We start from the raw sequence: 22113 nt of genomic DNA, 5'->3' as shown, positions 1-22113 counted from the left end.
GGATTTGAACTGCTGACCTTTTGGTTAGCAGCTGAGCTCTTAACCACTGTGGCACCAGGGCTCCCCCTAAAAAAAAAAAATCCTACAATCTGACTCAGAATAAAGTGGCTCCAGGGACAAAGCAGAGACTTTCCTGTGGTGGCTCTTAATCCACAAGGAGCAACTACTTTATTTATTAACGAATAACCTTGCAAACTTTTAATTGACACTGGAGTGACCCTATCTGCTATTAACCCCACGTGTTTACAAAAGGCCCTGCCCCAGAGTACTAAAAACTTTAAAGTAGTGGGAGTCACCAATTAGGAACAAACATTCATTCAGTCCTAACGTGTTCCAATATCTCTTGGTCCTACTGAATAATTTACACCTCTTTTTTGCTGAATTCTGATATTACTGTCAATCTATTGAGAAAAGATCTTTTATCCAAATGGAATGGTCATTTACAATTTAATGAAAAGAGGACAATGTTATTGAGTCTACCTGATATACCTAAGTCAACAGAGATAGGCTGTGCATTAGGCAATATTCAGGAAGAAGAAGTAATTTGCTATATGCAAGCACTCGTTGTACCTCTCCAGAATTCAACTCAGCCTAGTTCTCCCCTTTCTGACATCTTTTCCCAAGTTCCTGAAAACTTACAAGCCACCATATCCACAGGTGTAAGTTGAGTTTTGTCAGCTGAGTAGATTAAAATTCAAAAAGATGTATCTAAACCTCTGCCAAAAATTCCCCAGTATTCACTCAAATGAGAAGCAAAAGAAGGACTAGCTCCCAACATACAAGATTTCCTTTCTAAAGATTTAATTGTCCCTTGTACCAGCTGTTGTAATACTCCTGCTCTTCCAGTTAAAAAACCAAATAATAGGGGCTGGATATTTGTTCAAGATTTGCATGCAATCAACCATATTGTTATTCCTAGATTCCCAGTAGTCCCTAATCCTCATTTATTACTTTCTAAAGTCCTTTCAGATGCAACTCACTTTACTGTTGTGGATCTTTGCAGCACCTTTTTTAGTATCCTGTGCATTCTGAAAATAAATACTTGTTTTTACCTGGGACAATGAGCCTTTTGCCTGGACTCTAATGCTACAAGGATATACAAAATCTCCAACCTATTTTTCTCAGATTCTACGTGCAGACTTGCAGCCTTTACAGTTTGCAAACACATCCACATTGCTGCAGTACGTTGATGATTTCTTACTTTGCACAATCTCCAAGCAAGCCTATTTTGATGACAGAATAGCTTTATTAAAACAGCTCTTTTGGACATAGGTACCCAGAGAAAAATTACAGTTGGCTCAGCTTTCTGTCAAATATTTAGGCCACCTATTTCTGCAGAAGGCATCTCTATTGATCCTAAATGGAAAAAAGCTATTCTTGTCTTACCTACACCTGAAACAAAAAAAGAGCTACGGGGGTTTCAAGGAGTCCGTTGAACCTGGATTTGGTTTCTAGGCTATTGTCAAACCTAGATTCCCAGTTTTTCTTTGTTGGCTCAATCTTTATACAAATATTTAAGATCTTTGAGCCAGATTCATTCCAAATTGCACCAAAAGGTGGAGAGGTCGTAGTTCAGTTAAAAGAGGCTTCAACGAACACACCTGATCTAGGTTTTCCCAATTACAATCTACATTTTTCCTTATTTGTACATGAAGTATCTAGAAACACTTTAGGTGTACTAAGTCAAAAACATGGAGGACAACAAAGACCTATAGTTTATTAGAACCTATAGCTTGACCCTGTAGCCAGGGAATGCCATCCCTGCCTTAGGGCTGTGGCTGCTACTGCCAAACTAGTGGATACCGCAGCAAACTTGGTGCTGAGAAAATTTTTAGATGTCTATGTGTCCTATGCTGTGTCTGCCTTATTTAATTCTGCCTTAACACAGCAATTTTCTGCCTGCAGGCTCACCTCCTATGAAGATTTCTTCCTGGGTGTGTTTCATCTTGACCTATATAATTCTGTCCTGAGTGAGAAATGTTCCTCAAATGTGGCCTTGTCTGTTAAGATGTTCCCCCATAAAACCTGCTCACCCTGATGATGAGGCCTATTAGCTTGGAAAAGTGAAGAAAATAATTTTTATTAACTAAAACTCCTCAAGATAACAGACAAAGTCCTTGCAGAAGAAAGGCTGCTCCATTGTGGATGATCAGCACCTCCTAGCACAGGCTTGATCAAAAACTGGAAATGTAAACACAAAAGTCTCAAACAGGAGGCACTTGTGCCAGACGTAAGAGTGATGAGGCCAACATGCATTCTGAAGGAGCAAAAGATTAGGATGTAAACCATTTATTCATAGGAAGAATGTGTCAAGATGTAAACAATTCATTCCTGGAAAAGATGTATTCCTGACTGCAATCCTGTATAATCTAACCAGCTGGCACCACTCACCTAGATGGTAGCTCACTCCTTCCTAGCCAAGTGGCCAACCTTTACATTTCAAAGGACTTCAAGCTGAAGCTGATCTTATCTATAATCAGTCATTAACCCCCTAGCTTTCCTTTGTTCTGTATGTATATAAACCTCTTTCTCTACTTGAATGATGGAGTGCTTTGTATTTTTACTTAGTGCTGCCCAGCTCGAGCTGTATTTTTCCTCAGTAAAACTCTTTTTTCACTTCTAACAGACTACAAGATTTTCTTCTTTGAAAATAGGGATTTTTTTTTCTTGTTTAGGAGTAAAAATTCTTAATCAAGATCACAAATTCAGAATTCACTTAAAAACAAAACAAAACAAAAAAAAAAAACCCTTACATATACTGAATGCCAGTGTTTGCCAAGCACATCTTTAAATGCCTTTCATCTAGTAACTCATGTATCAATCCCTACAGCAACACTATGAGAAAGGTACCAATAAAATATTCATTTTACAGATGTGAAACAAGAGGCACAGAGAGCCTAAGTAACTTGCTCAAGGCCACAGAGCTAAAGTAGCAGAGTCAGGGTTTGAGGTCAGGCAGTATGGCTCCAGAGTTCGTGCTCTGATCTACTGCACTTATCACATACTTGTGAGTTTTGCACAAATTAAAAGAAAAAAAAATTTTTTTTTCCTATGGTAAAAGAAACTAAAGTTATTGGGTAAAGGACAGATGAAATAAAATAGGATTAATATCCTTAATATAAAAAGAATTGCTAGAAATAAAAGAAGAGTTCCAAAACATATGCAAGGGACATAAATAGGCAATTCAAAGAAGGAGTACTAAAGGACAATGAACATATTAAAAGATGTTCAAAATGCACTGTAAAGAAATGCAAATTAGACCAACAATAAGACTTTATTGCTCTTAAATTGGGAGAGAATGTGGAGAATAATCTTCTGGTTAAAATGCAAATTGACAATGTAGAGCTTGTGGTAATTTGGCAGCATCTATTAACATTTAAAATGCACATCTTCTGACCCTAAAATCTCACTTTTAGGAATCTAATGTGTTTAAAAAAAAAAACCTAATATCTAAAAGTAGAGGTTAAAAAGGGCTCATTAAAACACTGAGTATGAAACAAACAAGAAAAGATCAGAAACAAACATCTTCAGGACATTAAATACTGGTACATGACAAATTATGGTATATCCATTACAATGATCTACTTAGCCTCAAAAAAAGAATTAGAATGATCTAAATATCATATTCTGACTTGGGAATATGTTCTTGGTGTCCATGTATATAGAAAAACACCTGGAAGGATGGTCATTACACAGTTAGCAAATGCCTTTCTGGGATGGAGTTGGAGAGATGAGAAGAGTGGACACATTCTTAATTATGTATAGCTTTTATTCTTAAAGTGGTGAGATTATGGGTTGTGTTTAGTTTATTTATTCACTTATTATTTAATATAAATATTTTGGGGTGCATAAGCACGTGTTCAAAAGAAAAATTAGATCAAAATGTTAACAGGATTATGTTTGACTGATAAGATTACTTGTTAAAAGTATTTTATGTCTTCTTTTTCTTTCTAGTCTTCTGTATCCATTTTCTCTTCCTGCTGTTTTTGCTAAATCTTTGGCTTTTGTGTTCAACTATATCCTTTTCAGTTGGTTGATTTGTTTCTCTTTGAATAATAAATTGTATTTTTTTTTCCAGTTTCTTGCAGTTATGCAAGAAAAATCCTGATTTGATTACATTTAGAGTAAGTTTTGTCTGTTCTAGACAAAACATGTTTTCAGACTTCTTGACTCCCTTTTTAAAAAGAGGATTCTCATCCCTCAACTATCTCCTACAACTTTTAAGATCTCTTCTTTCTACTTTCTGTTAACATACAATATGTTCTCAAAAACAAAACTAAGATATAATTGAAAGGCTAAATAAATTAGCCTTCCTAGGGAGATTGTAACAGTAATGAGTTAATAAATTTTAAGCATTAGTCATTCAAGGATTGATTAGGAAGTTCCATCTCTTTTAATAAAGATAGAGACATAGATTAGACTTGAGTGCACTGCAAGGCTGGGGTGTGGGAGTAATTTAATTAGTATCAATATAGCTTTATTAGAAACCCTAGTGGCGCAGTGGTGCACTCGACTGCTAGACAAAAAGTTGGTGTTTCCAACTCACCACTCGCTCTGCAGGAGAAAGTTGTAGCAGTCTGCTTCCATAAAGATTACAGTGTTGTACGCCCTATGGGGTAGTTCTACTCTGTCCTATAGGGTCACTATGTGTTGAAATTGACTCAACAGCAATGGGTTTGGTTTTTGGATAGCTTTGTTGTTTTTAGTAGGAGAAACATGGTGATAATTTTATGACATGAAGGAAAAATAGAACACAGAAGAAAACCAACTGCTAGTGCTGGTGCTGAAAATAGAGAAAATGAAGACATCTAAGAAAGTGAAGGTTCTTAGCAAGAAAATGGCCGTTTGGGATAACTTAGGGTGGTATCACTTATTGAGATAAATTTATGTCCCACAAGGACATTTCTTGGGGTATCTTTCCTGGAATAAATTCCCACAAAATAATTTGCAGGGGCAGAAGGTGTTTGCAAACATTGCCTATTATATTTAGTCCTTTAAGATTTACAATGCTTAATTAGCATTTAAAACCTTCATGAAGTCCTCTGATAAAGAAATCTGTTTAAAATTATTTAACCCAATGTTTTCCAAATTTATTTTACCTTAAAGCCCTTTTCTCATGCAACCACCTATTAAAAACCTCTCACAGAACTGTGTTCCTCAGAACTCTCTCTGGGGAGTGCTATGCCAAGATAAAAATGTAATAAATACAATGTAAAAATTTTTTTAGTGACAAAATATATTTTTAACAACTTTATAAATTACTTCAGTCCTTTGTCAATTAAAATGTTTAGCCATTTACCAGTACATTTTATGGAAATCATAAACCATAGCAGTATTTATGAATCTGTAGATTTGAGACTATCTCAGGCCGCATCTCCTTCAAATAACAAGTCTCCACATTTTTAATGCAAGAAGTTGGTATAAGTCTTTTTAAAAGTGTAAATAAACACTTCTTTGCATTTTACAAGCTAATAGACCTCAGTCCTCTCACATTAAAAAGTGAATAACTACTATGTCTTCATTATGAGGAATGAGAAATCATAGTCTTGCTCCTTAAGTGACAGCATTACCTGTACTAATGATGTCTTCTGGAAGCTCATCTCCACAGTATCTGAAAGAGAATTTTTAAAAACAGAGGTCACAAGAATGAATATTACACAGCTATTGCAAGTAGCCCTTACTGATAATTAAATGCTTTATTCCCTAAGTAATGGCTTCTTTTTCTATTATTTCAAAATTTTTTATTGTTTTATTTGTCAGGGAGAAGAGAGGTTAGAATCAAGTTTGTTGTTTGAATTAACTTTCTCACCGTATTAATGAGATTCTTAAGAAAGGATATATGGCATTTCCACGTTGTGTATCTCTAAAAGTATGTAATGGATAACTTGAATGTACTTGGAAAAATAAAAAATTTGTTTCTGATTAAAATAAAGTCTTCATAGTTAAAGAAGAATGAATGTACAGCTGGTGCTATTGATATTCTGATTTCTAAGGATGGGTAATCTGAAGTGGAAAAATTATGTTGGACCTTATAGACATAAAAGGATTTGATTTTTATCTGAATCATGGCTTGAAGTGAACTCCTGTGAGTATTATATTAAAAATCAGGGAAAATGCCAGTTTCTAAAATATAATTCATTCCAGAGAGGGAAAAAGTCTACTATAAAGGCAAATTCCATTATTTAAATCTAACAAACAGCAAACTAGCCTGTTGAAAACTTTCTCAAAAAATAGTAGTCCATTATTTTATCTAGGACTGTAATTGATTTTTAAAACTAAGTTTAGAAAAGTCAAAACCTGAAAGTCATCCTAATTCCCAAGGTAAGACATCCATTCTTCAAAAAAAACACCTTGTTCTTGATTCCTCCAACCCAACTTTATGACTTCTTAAACTATTTAAAAGAACTGTTTGTATTTTTTCCCATAGCAGTAGTCTATAACCCAAAGAATGAAATTAAACAAAACAAAAACCATTTTCCCTCCAAAAATTGCCTTTTTTTAAGTTACAAGTTTCAAAGTCAACATAAAAAGCTATTAAATCTGTCATTGTTAATTGTCTTCACTACTAATTTCTTCTGTTAAATTACTATCACAGAGAATAAAGAATTGATAACATTCTAAAATATGGCGTAAGTGGAGACTTGACTATATAAAATACTTAATGGTACACTCTTCAATTTTGCAGTATTTTGTAAGGCACTCAAAATTTAAGCTTTAATAACACCAACACTTGAGGTGGGGAATAAAAAAAAAAGATTGTGACCCAGTATGATGAAAACCCAGAGGAAAAATATTGAAGAATGGACCACTTGTTTTTTATGGCATAGAAACTTATTTTTAAGCAGATCCATTAACTGGTTCTTTCACCAAATTCATTGAGAGAAGAGACTATACTTTGCCTATTTATCTTACATCTATAATGCTTAGCAAATGTTTTGTACAAAGAAAGGCAATAATTATTGAATTTATAATCATTTTTAAGAGAATGACAGAAATTAAAATGCTTAAAACCCCCCAACAAACTTCCCAACTCACATATCTCTCTTCCTCCTAACCAAAAAAAATAAAATAAAACCCGTTGCTGTTGAGTCTGTTCCAACTCATAGCAACCCTGTAGGACAGAGTAGAACTGCCACATAGGGCTTCCAAGGGGCGCCTGGTGGATTCAAACTGCCGACCTTTTTGTCAGCAGCTGAACTCTTAACCACTTCGCAGGGTTTCCTTTTCTTCCTCCTATTGTTAGCCAAATCATGAGGTTTCTATAAATGGACTATTTAACTAGTTCTTATAACTTAACAATAATTAAAGGACAGCTAGCACTATTTTGGAGCCCTGGTGACACAGTGGTTAAGAGCCCGGCTGCTAACCAAGAGGTCGGCAGTTTGAATTCGCCAACGGCTCCTTGGAAACCCTGTGGGGCAGTTCTACTCTGTCTCGTAACGTGGCTATGAGTTGGAATTGACTTGATGGCAATGGTTTTGGTTTTGGTCTTGGTTTAGCACTGTTTTAATAAGTACATGTAGCAGTGGCCGTGACTTAATATGTTAAGAAAAATCTTAAACAGAAAAAATCTTTTTTTAAAGATATGGTGTTGTAGGAGCGCTGAAATACTAGAAAATCAATATTGTCGGGACAATGGGATAAATAAAATTAATCAAAGAAACATCAGACAAAATACCAGATGTTCATTTAACTTCCTGTATAGGGAAACCACAGTACCTTCCCACAAAGCCATGAACATCATCGTAACTGTCATATATCTCAACATAGTCAGCCAAACAAGCTGGGTCATCTTCAAGGTCAAAGTCCAAAAAAATCAGGTGAATCCGCTCTCCATACTTGAGTCTAATGTGCCAGTAGCAGACTTGGTTATCTTCATACTCATTTGGGAAGCCTGGAGATTTAAAAATTCGCTTTGGATCTGTAAAGACACCACCACACTCCTTTGCTGAAATGGGGGAAGGACGGGGGAAAGAGAGAACATTAGGGGAAGAAAAAAATATCCTTAGCTAAACATGAAATTTACTTCTTAGTTTTGATGTATTTATTACTTTTTGTGAAATATTAAAGAATTGGCCCAATAGATACTATATTTGGAAGAAAGACCTGGCAATCTGCTTCGAAAAAATGAGCCATTGAAAATCCTGTGGAGCACAGTTCTACTCTGACATACATGGGGTTGCCATGAGTATGGATTGGCTCGACAGCAACTGGTATACACTATATTATGTATACTTATAGCTAAAGAAAGCAGCTCTGGTGGTGCAGTGGTTAAAGCGATTGATTGCAAAATGAAAGATCGGCAGTTTGAAACCACCAGTGGCTCCTTGGGAGAAAGATGTGGCAGTCTGCTTCTGTAGAGATTTATAGCCTCGGAAACCAGATGGGGTTGCTATGAGTCGGAACTGACTCAACGGCAGTGGGTTTTGGGTTAGCTAAAGAATAGATGTACTTTTTTTTTTATGAATAGTTTCTAAATTCTCTAGCATAAACATGGACTCTCTGTGAATTTAAACCAAAGAAAAATAAGAAGAAAAAATAGAAATTTAATTACTTGAGCTTTTTTAAGTCATAAAATGCATAGGTCTTACATGTATAGTTCTGTGCTTTTTGACAAGTATATATATCAATGTTAGCAACAGCCCAGGACTTTGTCCTGTAGGGTCACCACTTTGTCTTGAGGGATTCAAACACTTAGAATAATGATTCCCATAAATTCTCTTTAAAAGTTCATTATAGACTTTCAGGAGCACAAGAGACCCTGAAGGTCATTCTAATCCAATTAAAAGGAATAATATATAACCATTCTGTACTCCCTTTTTATAGTTTTAAACTAACACTCTAATCCTAATATTTCAAGATTTGGTGCAAGTATTTATGTTTTCTCTAAATCATTCATCATTTCACAGATTTCAGTCAAGTTGTATAACCTGTCATGGGAGGGAAGTGAAACCCCTTTGCTGGAACCGGACTTTACAAATATGACCTAGAGGGAAAGCTGTGAAGGGACTCTGGTTAATTTTCATTCCACATCAGGTTAAGCGGCTAGTGTCTAGAAAAAGGGTTGTGGTGGTGGTGGTGGTTGTTTGCCATTGAGTCAGTTTCAACTCATGGTAATCCCATGTGTGCAGAGTAGAACTGTTCCATAGGGTTTTCAAGGCTGGGACCTTTTAGAAGTAGAGCCAGGCCTGATTTCTGAGGTGCCTCTGGGTAGGTTCGAACCACCAATCTTTTGGCTAGCAGTTGAGCGCTTAACCATTTACACCACAAATAACTTGTGTGGTGGGGGTAGTTGGTGACTCATTTGAAGATATTTTTCTTTATATCCATCAGAGGCTTTTCCCAATAATACTCTATTTTAAAAGAGCTATTTTAAAGAATTGTATTAGAATCCTTAATAGCGTAGAAATTAAGGTATTACCTCCCCAGGATAGAAAAACTGGGAAGGGAAAAAATGTCAGAGACCTAGTCTGAGCTCTGTGACCACTCTCTACCTCAGTTTCTTCTTTGGTAAAATAAAAATAATCATGCTTCTGCTATTACCTACCTCACAGGATTAGTCAGGATAAAATACAGAAGAAAAACTTAAGACTTCTTGCAAATGTAGGCTCTTCTTGTTGCATAATTAAATATTATATAATATATAGCCTACATATGTACATAAACATGTACAGCACCAACCTGGTGAGTGATTTGCTCTGTCCCATAGCTTCCTATCTTTGTAGTATATATCAGAGTTGCCTCCTCAGCTATACTCATTCAGCTCTATATCTTACGTTACATATACATAGTTATTGCCTCTATTTCTTATTTAGAAATTGACAGATTCATGAAGCTGACTTGGTCTCTGAGAACTGTTAAATGGTTAAAAATATTCTTACATAAAGGCAGTCAACATCATCTAATAAATACAGAACTTGAAATGAGCAAGTTTACTTCTAAACACTTCATAACCCTACTCTCTTCAATCAGCTCTAACACGGTGATATTGATTAATAGATTGCTTTGTTTTTCTGATACTGTTATGAGTTTTTCATTCCAATTATTTTTTAGTGAATTGTTCTTGTCCTAATGCCAGTTCAAACAATCCCCAGTCTCCTTTAGGTTAACCACATCCTAAATAATCAGCATACCACTAAAACCGAAAGCAAGCTAAACACACTGAGAATTGGGTAAGGGCCAGTCCCCCAGGATTCTGCACACATATTCCAAAAGTAAAAAGTATTCAGCCTCCCTGAGAAAAGAAAAGTAGCTTATAAAAATGTGTAAGTTAAGATGGCATTCTTATAAAAGGGCAATGAAATACTGTAAGAATGCTTCCATTAGCACTTCTCCATTTCCCTAGTCTTTTACCTATGGAAATGATGGGACTAGGAGCTCAGAGATACTGAAGTTTATCAAGCAAAAGAAGAATCAGAGAATATATTCATAAATTAAGTTATTCTTGAGAGTAGAAAGAATGTTACCTGTATAGGTATATTAAGGGAAAAAGAAGCAAAAAAGCGAGAGAGGGAGGAAAGGATGATATATGTTTTACTAGCGATGAGGTAATGGGCTAAATATGCTTAAAATATGTAAAACTGAGCTGCAAGTTGTAATGCTATATAAATGCATTTATTTATTCACATGTGTCTGCAGTGGGACTAGGTGACAGTTCTAGGCAAAATTCTTTTCACTTTGAGTACACATTATTTTGAGAATAGATTAGTTACAGACGTGAGAATCTGTTCTCCAATGATTAATATCATTAAATAATAACTTCTATAATAATATGCTAAAACTTCACTATAAATCTCCTATTGAGATTTATGGAATTTGTTATAGGGTAGATGCAAATGGGACACTATCTGATCATAAATACCAGAAGGACTTTGTAACACTTTGTGACATTTTGTAACATTGTCCTGGGAGGAAATATATCTTAAAAGAACTTAGTCTATTTTTTTTTCTCCAAAAGCATAAAGAAAGAATAACTCTTTATAGTAATTATAACGAGTTAATTTTCTTTTTAAATTCCCTAGCTGCAAGCAACCACAGGAAAAAATATGACTACAAACATACTATAATAATATCTAGTATATCTAGCATGTAATTGTTTTAACAAACCACAGAATGAGAGTTACTTAGTTTGGAAGTCTAAGCATTTATGAACAAAAAGAAATTAGGGACAGAATTTGTTTATTTTGTCTTCTTTTTGCCATTCTATCAAAGGGATAATTTTGAACAGTTGGCATTTGATATCACTTTATTGTTTTAGCTGATTAGCTGTGACTATTTTATAACTTGCTTTTATCCCCCTTTGTGGCCAGGGAGTTTCTCTGGCACAGAAAAGACCTGAATTCTCAATTTCACCTGACTACTAATTGTTGGCTGTCTGATTTTGGGTAAATTACTTAATGTCTTTAAATCTCAGTTTCCTGATTTCTAAAATGAGTATAACAATGGCGCCTTGTAGAGTTGTGAGGACTGAGAGTGTAGTTCATCCACACTCAGTGTCTGGCACAGCACAATCACTTTATAAATATAGTTATTATTAATAATTATCATTGCTAAATTGAATTATCTTTGGAAGCAGAAACCATTTCTTTTTTAAAAACTTCTTAGTGGTATGTAACTGTTTTTGGAAAGCTTATAAAATAATTCTTTTTAACAAACCATGAGGATTGTAGCAATAGGCATCCCATCTTTCGCTCTTGTTGAGACGGACTCCGTAATCAATAATACCAGTTTTTCCAAATCCACAGTTGGGCCCTGGCTTCACAATGGGGTATCCAACTCTGCCCTTCGCCATCCATCCAGCAGCACACACATGAAATCCTGCAGGGAAAGAAAGGGCTATAGGATTAACCGTTAAACTCACTCAGCTGAGCAAAGGTCATTTTAACAAAGATGTCTCATTTCAATAGTGACAGTTTCTCAAATGCCCAAGTCCATTTCATGTAAGAGGGAAACAAGTGTTTTCTAAAAAAAAAAAAAAAAAAAAAAGGCATATGTTGTATATATGTGTATATATTGTACATATATAAAATATAACTTCTTTTACTAGATAACAACATCTTACTTGGAAAAAAAAAAAAGACACAGTTGGACTAGAAATCTATAAATATGAAAATGGCCTATCTAGCTCCGTGAGATAATTTCTGAAATTACTATCAATTCTGAAAAAAATATTTTCAGTTGGTAATTTAATTAATTTCTATTTTAGGATCAGTTAAGATATTGTGAATATTTTAAAAGATTTGAATAAGGAAAAAAATCTCATACATTTCAATCAAAGGCTCAGCCCTGTTTTCCTTATTCAATTTAGGATGCTGTTTTAATGTTTCCCTGTGCCATCTAGGGGTGATTTACTAGCAGTCCAGGATGTGTGGCCTGTGTATCCATCATTCCTATTCCTGTGCCTTAAGGATACCTGTGAGCATAGACCAAGGATAGTCATCCCAACAGGCTGGTAGTCTTCAGGACATTTCAGAGAACACATTTATTTTTGTCTTGAATAACGTATAATAATAGCATAGCCCTTGTTGGGTACTTTCCTGTTAGCAAAGGTATTTCTTCACTGGAGGAGAGAATTCCAAAAGGGAGTTGTCTTTGGATTCTCTTGAAAGTCCAGGAAACAGTACCACCAGCAGTTACTGTCCAGTTGACTCTGACTCATGGCAACCCTATGTACGTCAGAGTAGAACTGTGCTCCAGAAGTAGACTGCCAGGACTTTCTTCTAAGGCTCCAATGGGTGGGCTTGAACTGCCAACCTTTTGGTTAGCAGCTGAGTGTGTTAACCATTTGTACCACCCAGGAATTCCAAAGAAGAAAATTGGCACCAATTAATTGCTGGGTTTTTCACCGGGTATCCTAACATCATCTTCCCAGTTTCTTTTTCCTGCCCATCTTACAACCTGCTTACCCTCCTTTTCCTCGTAGCTTTTGTTCCTAACATACAAACGCATTCTCCTGCTTATTTTCTTTTTAAATGGAAAAAAAAAAGCCACTAAATTCAGTATTTCTCTACCCAGGAAATTTCATTGTAAAATTCAACATGAGGTAACTTCCAGTCAACAGACATTTATGGACATCGCTGGTTGCATCTTTTCTGTTTTATGCAACAGCTATGCTTCACTGAAGTGGTGAAACTCACTTTCTCAGAAGCACTGTGATAATTAAGTAACAGTACTTCCTGAAACCATCAAGAAGAATGTCTGTGACATTGCATACAGATGTAGGTGATATTGAAATAGAAGTCTTTTGTGAGAGGACACCCAAAACCTGTGAGAATTTCTTGGCCCCTTGTGCCAGTAATTACTACCATGGCTGTATATTTCACAGAAATATCAAGGGTTTCATGGTTCAAACAGGCGATCCAACAGGTACTGGAAGAGGAGGTAACAGCATCTGAGGCAAGAAGTCTGAGGATGAATACAGTGAATATCTTAAGCACAATGTTAGAGGTGTTGTATCCATGGCTAATAATGGCCCAAACACAAATGGATCTCAGTTCTTCATCACCTATGGCAAGCAGCCACATTTGGACATGAATTACACAGTATTTGGAAAAGTAATAGATGGTCTGGAGACCCTAGACGAATTGGAGAAGTTACCAATAAATGAGAGGACATATTGAACTCTTAGTAATGTACACATTAAGGACATAACTATTCACGCCAACCCATTTGCTCATTAGCTGTAATAGACCTGGGCAAATACTTGGCAAGCTGTTCTGGGAACACACCTATTATGGTTTACCCAGTTCTATTTGTCAGAGACTGCATCATCCTTCTGCTTGTTTACAGCTAAGAGCTTCTATAAGGTGGTGATTCCAAGGGGAGATAAACAGCTTTTACCCTCACTCTTATGAGCATATTCTTTACTACAATTGTTATCCAATGTATTTCTTTAATTTTAATATTAAAAAACTTGTTTAATTTTTGTTATAAATAAACATTTATTTAAAAAAAAGACTCAACATGGTAGTATGATTAATATTCAGAAGTCAAGAAGAGGAAGAACAATATTGAAAATGAATAGCAATGGCATTAAAACTAATAATGAATTTAAATGATATTGAGATAATGAGGTTTTTATTTTCTTATGACTTTTCTTTCTTTTTTTTTTTTTTTTTAACTCACTATGGCTTGTGACCCAGAATAAGTTGCTAGTACTAGGAACTTTCTGCCAGCTCTAGGGAGAGAGGATGGGAGAAGTAGAGCAGAAAAGTCATGAGGCTTAGGGAACTACCAGAGGGGCTGGAGAGAAAAGTCTTACCAAGGGATTAAAGGAAGGGTGGATTTTTTTTCCCAAGGTTGAGATAGAATACAAATCATTGTGAAATTACATACCAATTTTTCTGGCTGCCTCTAGCTGCTTGTAGGTGGCAAGGTGCCCACCTTCATATTCACACACAGCCTTAGCCTCTGCGTAGGTGAGCTTGTACTTGCCAGACCGCGCTTCTCTGTGGTATACGCCTGCTGCTTGTTCTGTGAAATCACAAAACGTCATGAATTCATTATTATCCATTCTTGTGGAAAACAGGGAAATTTTGTAGCCTCAGCTGGAAGATTACATCAGCTATTGTTGCTGCCAAAGTGTTTCCTGGGACATCCGCCTTAGGGAGCTAAGTTGTCATTGTTAGAGAGCTTTGGAAAAAAATACAAATGAGGGGAATTTTAGGGAACTTTGGGGGTACGGACAGAAACTTGAGGCTAAATTATGTTTCTGAACTGATAGCCTGCAAGAAAAAGTTTTAATACAACTTTGTTTTTCTACATTATCCAAAGGTGATAAATGCTTTCTTTTGGCTTTGTTTTAAGTCATATAAAAACCTGGAAAGATCAGCAAGGGCCGGGGTGGGGGGGAGGGGGGTGAGACGAAGACAAGAGAAACCAATAAAAATTCATCCATTATGTAGACTCACAGTGATGGAGAAAAAAATAAGCCAAAATATCCATTTGAGGGAAATGACTAATGCAGTATAACCGAGAATTTGGTAAACAAATAAAAAACTAAGAAAAGATCTGAAGGAATCCAAAGCAAACAAATACTACATTAAAGGAAGAAAAATAGATTCAAACACAGAAGAGAAATAACTGGACACACCTAACTACCAATTCCTCAGTTCTTTATTTAATCTGTCTTTTTTAGTTCACATGTTGTTCCCAACATATTTTGTTGTTGTTGTTAGGTGCTGTGGAGTTGGTTCTGACTCATAGCGACCCTACGTAAAACAGAAGGAAACACTGCCCGGTCCTGCGCCATTTCAAAATCGTTGCGAGGTTTGAGTCCATTGTTGCAGCCACTGGGTCAATCCACCTCATTGAGGTTCTTCCTCTTTTTCACTAACCCACTACTTTACCAAGCATGATGTCCTTCTCCAGGGACTGGTCCCTCCTGATAACATGGCCAGGTACGTGAGACGAAGTCTCACCATCCTTGCTTCTAAGGAGCATTCTGGCTGTACTTTTTTTTTTGTTGTTTCATTCAACAATGTTTATTGAGTACTAATTATGTTTAGAGCATCTTCTAGTTATCATGGATATGTGTGAACCAACAGAAAAAAAATCTTTTATTCAAATAAGAAACGTAGACAAGTTAAAAAAAGTACAAGAGCCCATGATTAATCAAAGGAAGTAGAATGCACTATAGGGAACAGTTAAGTCATTTCTCTAAGGGCATTTGCTGTTGAGTTCTTATGATAACAGTGCTATTAAACCAGAGATGTGCTAGATTCAGTTTCTGCAGACTCAGCTGTGCTTTGTTACCCAACTGCTATCAGTGATGTCAAGGTAATAGCTAGAGATTGTCCAAGGTGGAAGTATTTATACCATGGAAATAGGCAAACACTGTAAGTCAGGTCTTCCCTGCAAACCTCAGAGAGCCATTTTTTAAACATTTACCAACACACCTGTCTTAGTTATCTAGTGCTGCTGTAACAGAAATACCACAAGTGGACGGCTTTAACAGAGAGAAATTTATTCTCTCACAGTCTAGGAGGCTAGAGGTCTGAATTCAGGGTGCCAGCTCCAGGGGAAGGCTTTCTCTCTGTTGGCTCTGGGGAAAGGTCCTTGTCATCAATCTTCCCCTGGCTGACGAGCTTCTCAGCGCAGGGACCCCAGGTCCAGAGGACATGCTATTTTCCTGGCTCTTCTTTCTTCATGGTATGAAATCCCCCCAGCTGTAATTCTTGCAAGATGGATTTGTTTGTTGCTCTGGCAGTCCATGGTATAATCAATATTCTTTGCCAACACCATAATTCAAAGGCATCAATTCTTCTTCGGTCTTGCTTATTCATTGTCCAGCTTTCACATGCATATGAGGCAATTGAAAATATTTTAGGCAGTGTCAAGTCATACATGAGTTTCCTTCCAATAGACCACTGTTTAAATTGGTTGTTTTGAGTTTGGAATGCATTTTGCCATAGAAACAGTGTGAAGATTCCCAGGACAATAACAGTAACATTAGCTCTAGTAGTTAGCGCTAATAGTTGTACGTATTCTGCCAGATTGTGATTAAATCTTTGTACCCTGACCTGTGCTGTCAGCTACCCTAAGGTCATTTCCAATGAGAACATATATTCCTTGGCATGAAGCAAGACATGAATCCAGCAATATTAAGAATACAGTTCCTTGCTCTCCTCTCCAAGCTGAAGTTAACAGTGCCACTGTTCAATGGGAGATAATGTTTGTCATTTTTCCTGTTTTTCTAGACTCCAAGGGATCCTGCTCTTATACATTATTTGATAAAGCCCCATCACTTACGTGCATAGGACCTTAGTCAACCCGATGCTCATAGGTCAGGAAACACCAAGAAATTCAAAATCATAACCAGTCAAAGTGTTTCCCCCTTCTGAAAGTCACCTTCTGCCCAAGTGTCCTTAATGTGGTAAAGCCTCATTAACTAAACTTTTGTTAGTTTCCAGTTTGGTTGTTTTGAGAATGTATCGTGGGGTTGTTTACTAAGCATTGTAGATCAAGTCCTGCCCTCAAGGAACTTGGACACTAGTGGGCAACATGAGTACCTTTAGCTTGAAGAGAGGAATACTAAGGCTTTCAAAAGAGAAAGAAATTGAAAACCGGTAGCTTTCAAGGTGATTCCAACTCATGGCCAGCCCAAGTGTGTTAGAGTAGAACTGGGCACCATACGGTTTCCAATGGCTGCTTTTTGTGGAATATTAATACTTTTTATTAATATTATAATGATTTCCAGGTCTTTCTTTTAAGGAACCTCTGGATGGACTTGAACTTCCAACTTTTAGGTTAGCAGCCTAAGATATTAACTGATTGCACCACGTAAGGCATGCTTAATTTACTCATACATTGTAATAGAGATTGTTTTTAATTGTTAAGGACTTTAAAATTGCATCTATTCCCTGAGAATATACACTTAAAAGATCTTTACTTGAAAAAAAATTTTTGTAGGAATTATTTTAATTAGGCCATGGTTTCTCAAACTAAGTTTTCCTTGGTATTTTACTCTAAAATTGAAATATGATGTCTGCAGAAAAAAAAAAAAAACAGAATTGAAAATAATTTTTCTTCAACTTTTGGTACCGGCCCCAACTTGTCTAGCAGTGTGATAGCAACCAATAAAGCAAAATTTATGTTATAAATTTCAATTTAATTTATTAAATAATATTAATATTATACATTGTTTGTCAAACAGTACCAAACTTCCAGGTCTTGCTTTTTGAACAGTTGAGAACTCTTGGTGTATGTACTTGACAATTTTAAATGAGGCATTCATTTTGAAGTATTGCTCAATTCAGAATTTTATTCTATTGAGATGGGCATTTCTGCAATGAACCCTAACTTTAAAAGTTTTATCAGTCAGAATAAATAAGTATTTTTTGAGTCAATAGTCATTTATTCATTAAAACTGAAAATCTGTTCAATCCACCTTTTTTTCCCCTCTTGGCAAGTAGCCACAGAATCATACTGGATCGAGTTTTTTATCCTAGCTCTACCATGGACAAGTTGTGTGACCGTGTATAAATCACTGCCTGAGCCTCAGTTTCTTTATCGATCAAATGGGAATAGTAATAGTTATTTTTAAGAGTAAAATAAAATATTAAAACTCATAAGCATAACTTCTGGACCTTATAGGAGCTCAGATATCTTACTTTTTTTCATTTCCCCTCTCCTTTTTCAGATTCAACGAAAAGGCTGAAAACAATTATTTCTCTGAGCATTTTCAATTTTCATAATCAATTTAAACTAGTTCAAATCTCTTGTACTTAAGTCATTTCTTTTCTTTTTCTTTTTTTAATTACTATAAGAAATTAGGAGCCCTGGGGGTGCAGTGATTAAAGCAGTTGGCTACTACTAAGCAGTTCGAATCCTCTAGCTGCTTCCTAGGAGAAAGATGTGGCAGTCTGCTCTCATAAAGATTACAGCCTTGGAAACCTTATGTATGTGGCAGTTCTACTCTGTCCTGTAGGGTCGCTATGAGTCGGAATCAACTTGATGGCAGTGGGTTGGTTTTTGGTTTTAAGAAATTAGAGGATAACAACAACCAAAAAAAACCCTAAACCTGTTGCGGTTGAGCCGACCCTATAAGGACAGAGTAGAACTGCACCCATAGGGTTTCCAAGGGGTGGTTGGTGGATTTGAACTGCTGATTTTTTGGTTAACAGCCAAGCTCTTAACCACTATGCCAATAGGGAGAGGATACCAGAGTTAAAATAAACTTTAGGGATCCCCCATTTTAACCCTCTCATTTTACCAGTGAGGAAACAGAGCTAGAGAGTTTAAAGTGGCTTATTCTTGAGAGTTACTAGCATATTTTTGACTTCTAATCCCATTTTCTTTCCTCCCTAAATAGTGTCTAATATTATATTGATCCAACCAACTGTAAATAATTTGTGTGGGGCTGACCAACAATAATTTGTCCCAGATTGATGCAATTTGCAGTTATTCCAACCTTCAGATTTGCAGCATACTCTTAACAAAGATTTGCATTTGCTTCTTTATATCTCTGGGTAGAACTTCTAATGCCCTGCTTTATATTTTTGTAATCTACAACATCACTTAAAAAAAAAAAACAACTTCAAATTACTTGTTAAGGGTTTGACAACGTTTTAAAGTTTATCCGTGTTGGCTTAATTCTTACCAGCATTATGGCACTTTTTTCCATTTCTAACAAATATGTATATATTTCCTAAGCTTTATGGTGTGCAATGAAAATAAAGAGATTTGCTCATTCCTGTAGTGAATCCCAGAACGTCTCTTGGTCAAATGGATCACAGCGTCCAGCATGAAACTAGTTCACTGGTTCAAGTTGAAAAAAGAGGCAGCAAAGCTGTGCATTACAAATCAGGCTTTTTAATGAAATCCGCATGGCTGCAGTTATTTCCAGAGAGAAACATGTGAATGGGAAAGTCTTCTACAACTGTGTGCTGCTTAGCACGCATGAAACCAAGACCCAGGTTAGTTTTTCTCTTTCTCTTTATTTCCTTATTTCATGCAAGAATCTCTCAACTTTCTGCCCAAGCAATTCAAAAGTTTCCACTATTAAACATAATACTAGGCATAAAACAATATGGATTTGTTTGTATCATGAGAATTAAAGCATTGTTTAGAGTCTTTCAGGGGTGTTTTGAGTTTTCTTTATTTTGCTTTTTCTGTTCTATAGGTTATCTTCACAGTTTGGCCTATCTTATTATTACATTTAACAAAACAAAACAAAACAGAAATTTTCTTTGTCTAACCAAAGGGTTTAGAAAAGTACTTACATGGATAGCAGGGATAAAAGGAATGCAAGTGGTAAGAACGCATTCAGAAATACAAACCTTTTTCATTTTTTCTGTATTGCAAGCTGACTGTCAAAATAGCTAAGATGTTGATAAAACCAAGGTATATACTCAACAGGTCAAAGTATATGGAGCAATAATTATACAGTTTTTTTTACATATTCTGATTTACTTGTTATAATTCTGAGATCTGACTGCAAATACATTTAAATAAAAACAAGGTAATATACTGGCAGTTTTATTTTGTTTTTTAACAAAGAAATACCCTCCCACTACAGTCCCACCTCTACTTTGAAAAATTTCAAATTTATTTTCATATGGAATACAAGTATTAAGTATTATTTTCTACTGAGCAATTAACTTTTTAAAAGAGCTATTTTTAAAATTCAGAAGGTGGAAACGCTTCTTAAAAAAGAATATATGCATTGCAATGGAGATCTTCCCTGAGCATTTTCTTTGGAAACATCAGCTTTGAACAGAACAGAAGAATTTACTGCTTTGATTCATTTCTTTATGATTTAAAGAATTGACATTCCCAACAAGAAGATCGCAGTAAACTTTCTTACCAAGCCATATGGAGTTGTGAAAAATTCCGTTCTTGAATCCCCATCCATGAGCCTCTTCCCACAGTAAGACAAATAAGCAAATGAAGATGACCATATCGTCTGCCTGTAGAGCAGTCACAGCCTGTCAGGGGCTGTACAGGATAAAGTCTCAGAGCAGCGGCTGCAATGTGACTGAAACATCTGGTTTCCACTTCTCTTAAATCGTTTTTTTCAGCTGTGAGGTCAGCAAGTACTCTCCAATGGCATTTTCTGCTGTAGAATTACACAATTAACTCAGTGTCTGAAGCAAATCCTCTGACTCATTTGTATTGGCAACTGAAACTAAGGGTGTAGAATGATCATCTACATTTTAAAATTCACTTACTCGGAAGGGGGTTCAATTACTCTGTCTGTCCCAAGCTACTAGGAAGGTTGTGTGACTTGGTGCAGAATTTGCAATAATTTAAAAACAGAACAAACTTCAGTAGGCATTTAAAAAGAACTCCTCACTGTCTTATTTGCAGTAAGTCAAATATGCGGTTCGGAGTTAAGAACTCATCTAAACAGACCCAAGTAATGCTACATTAATTTTCCCTAACCATTGCCAAGATTGTATAGAAAATTTAAAACTAAAAGTATACATAGTTTGTCGTATCTTAAACCTTCGCCAGTGATGTAGGACTTCCTTAAGCTCTGTCTGCATTTGTTCTGTAGTGGGGTCTGTTGCAGTTCTCTGTTTATTATGCTCAGCAGGTAAATACATCAGCATCCGGGATAGTAGCTCAATTTTAGAGCCTTAGGACATTCCAGCAGCTTTGGGGTATCCTATTATAACACAAATTTCCCCACACTATACATTATTGAAGTGTTGTGAGAAAGATGAGTAGACAGTCCCCAGTCACTCTAACTTTGAAGAAAATGGTCAAACTAATAGGCAATAACTACTCTAGTAAAGTCACCATGTCTTCAAATATCCCAAACTTTCCACTTTTTTTGGTGTAGGGTCTTTGGATAACATAGCTGGTAATTTCCCCATTGCTGCTAATGCTAGTGGCTTTTCCTGTGTTGATTGATGGCCATATATTGGGCAGCTTTTGTTTCTTTCTTATTGGTACTTCTCTGCTAATTAAGCCGTTCTTCTCTTACTGCCAAACTGCTTACCATTTGCTCCCATTATAGTACTCATTTCTCCCAAGCTCTCTTAGTTCCTCCAGTGATATAGGAGTCCTTTAAAAAGCCAACTTTCTGGTCATGCTCTGGTCTGAAGTAAGCCTCGAATTCCCTAGGAATCTTTGCTTTGAACAACACAGGTTTGTCCCGGTCTCATCCCTCCTTGCAAGAGCAGTTGTAGGGATGCAAGCCAATGGTGCAGAATTTATTGGAGGCTCACTGAGGTGTGCATAAAGTTGTTGCTAGCTGCAGTTGAGTCCGCCCCCATTCATGGTGACCCATACACAACAGGATTGAACCATTGTGATCCAGTGGGTTTTCATTGGCTTATTTTTTCAGTAGTAGATCACCATACCTTTCTCTTCCTAGTCTGCCTCGGTCTAGAAGCTCTGCTGAAACGCGTTTAACATCACAGCAACGTGCAAGCCTCCACTGACAGCTGGGTGGTGGCTGTGCTTAAGATGCATTGGCAGCGAACCCAGGTCTCTTGCATGGAAGAAGAGAATTCTACCGCAGAACCACCACCGTCTAGGGTTCAGAATCTTTACTTGGGGATCATGGCAAAGAAGACAGGAATAAATTGTATCCAAGTTCAGTGATAGGGTAAGAGAATTTAAGTCTGGGGCAAAAGAGAAGGATATAGTCTAGACAAGGTGGGT

General features: G+C 36.3%; 1 protein-coding gene and 1 pseudogene across 1 annotated transcript in view; one reads left to right on the top strand and one right to left on the bottom strand.

Moving 5' to 3' along the window:
• TNFAIP6 (TNF alpha induced protein 6) overlaps positions 1-20496 on the bottom strand; it is a 24719-nt gene extending 4223 nt beyond the window's left edge. Inside the window, exons 1-5 of the mRNA XM_004375375.2 lie at positions 20306-20496; positions 14335-14472; positions 11656-11817; positions 7720-7948; positions 5571-5611 (exon numbers count right to left, since the gene is read on the bottom strand). Of these exons, the coding sequence (XP_004375432.1) occupies positions 5571-5611; positions 7720-7948; positions 11656-11817; positions 14335-14472; positions 20306-20399 (664 nt within the window). The 5' untranslated portion in view covers positions 20400-20496. The remainder of the gene's footprint in view (positions 1-5570; positions 5612-7719; positions 7949-11655; positions 11818-14334; positions 14473-20305) is intronic.
• On the top strand, positions 11973-14322 carry LOC111820402 (peptidyl-prolyl cis-trans isomerase-like 3 pseudogene; annotated as a pseudogene).
• Positions 20497-22113: the final 1617 nt, after the last annotated feature.

Source organism: Trichechus manatus, unplaced genomic scaffold (genome assembly GCF_000243295.1).
Source record: "Trichechus manatus latirostris isolate Lorelei unplaced genomic scaffold, TriManLat1.0 scaffold00036, whole genome shotgun sequence".
NCBI lineage: Eukaryota > Metazoa > Chordata > Mammalia > Sirenia > Trichechidae > Trichechus > Trichechus manatus.
Note: the sequence above shows the minus strand (reverse complement) of the source record. Positions and strands in the feature narration are given on the sequence as shown.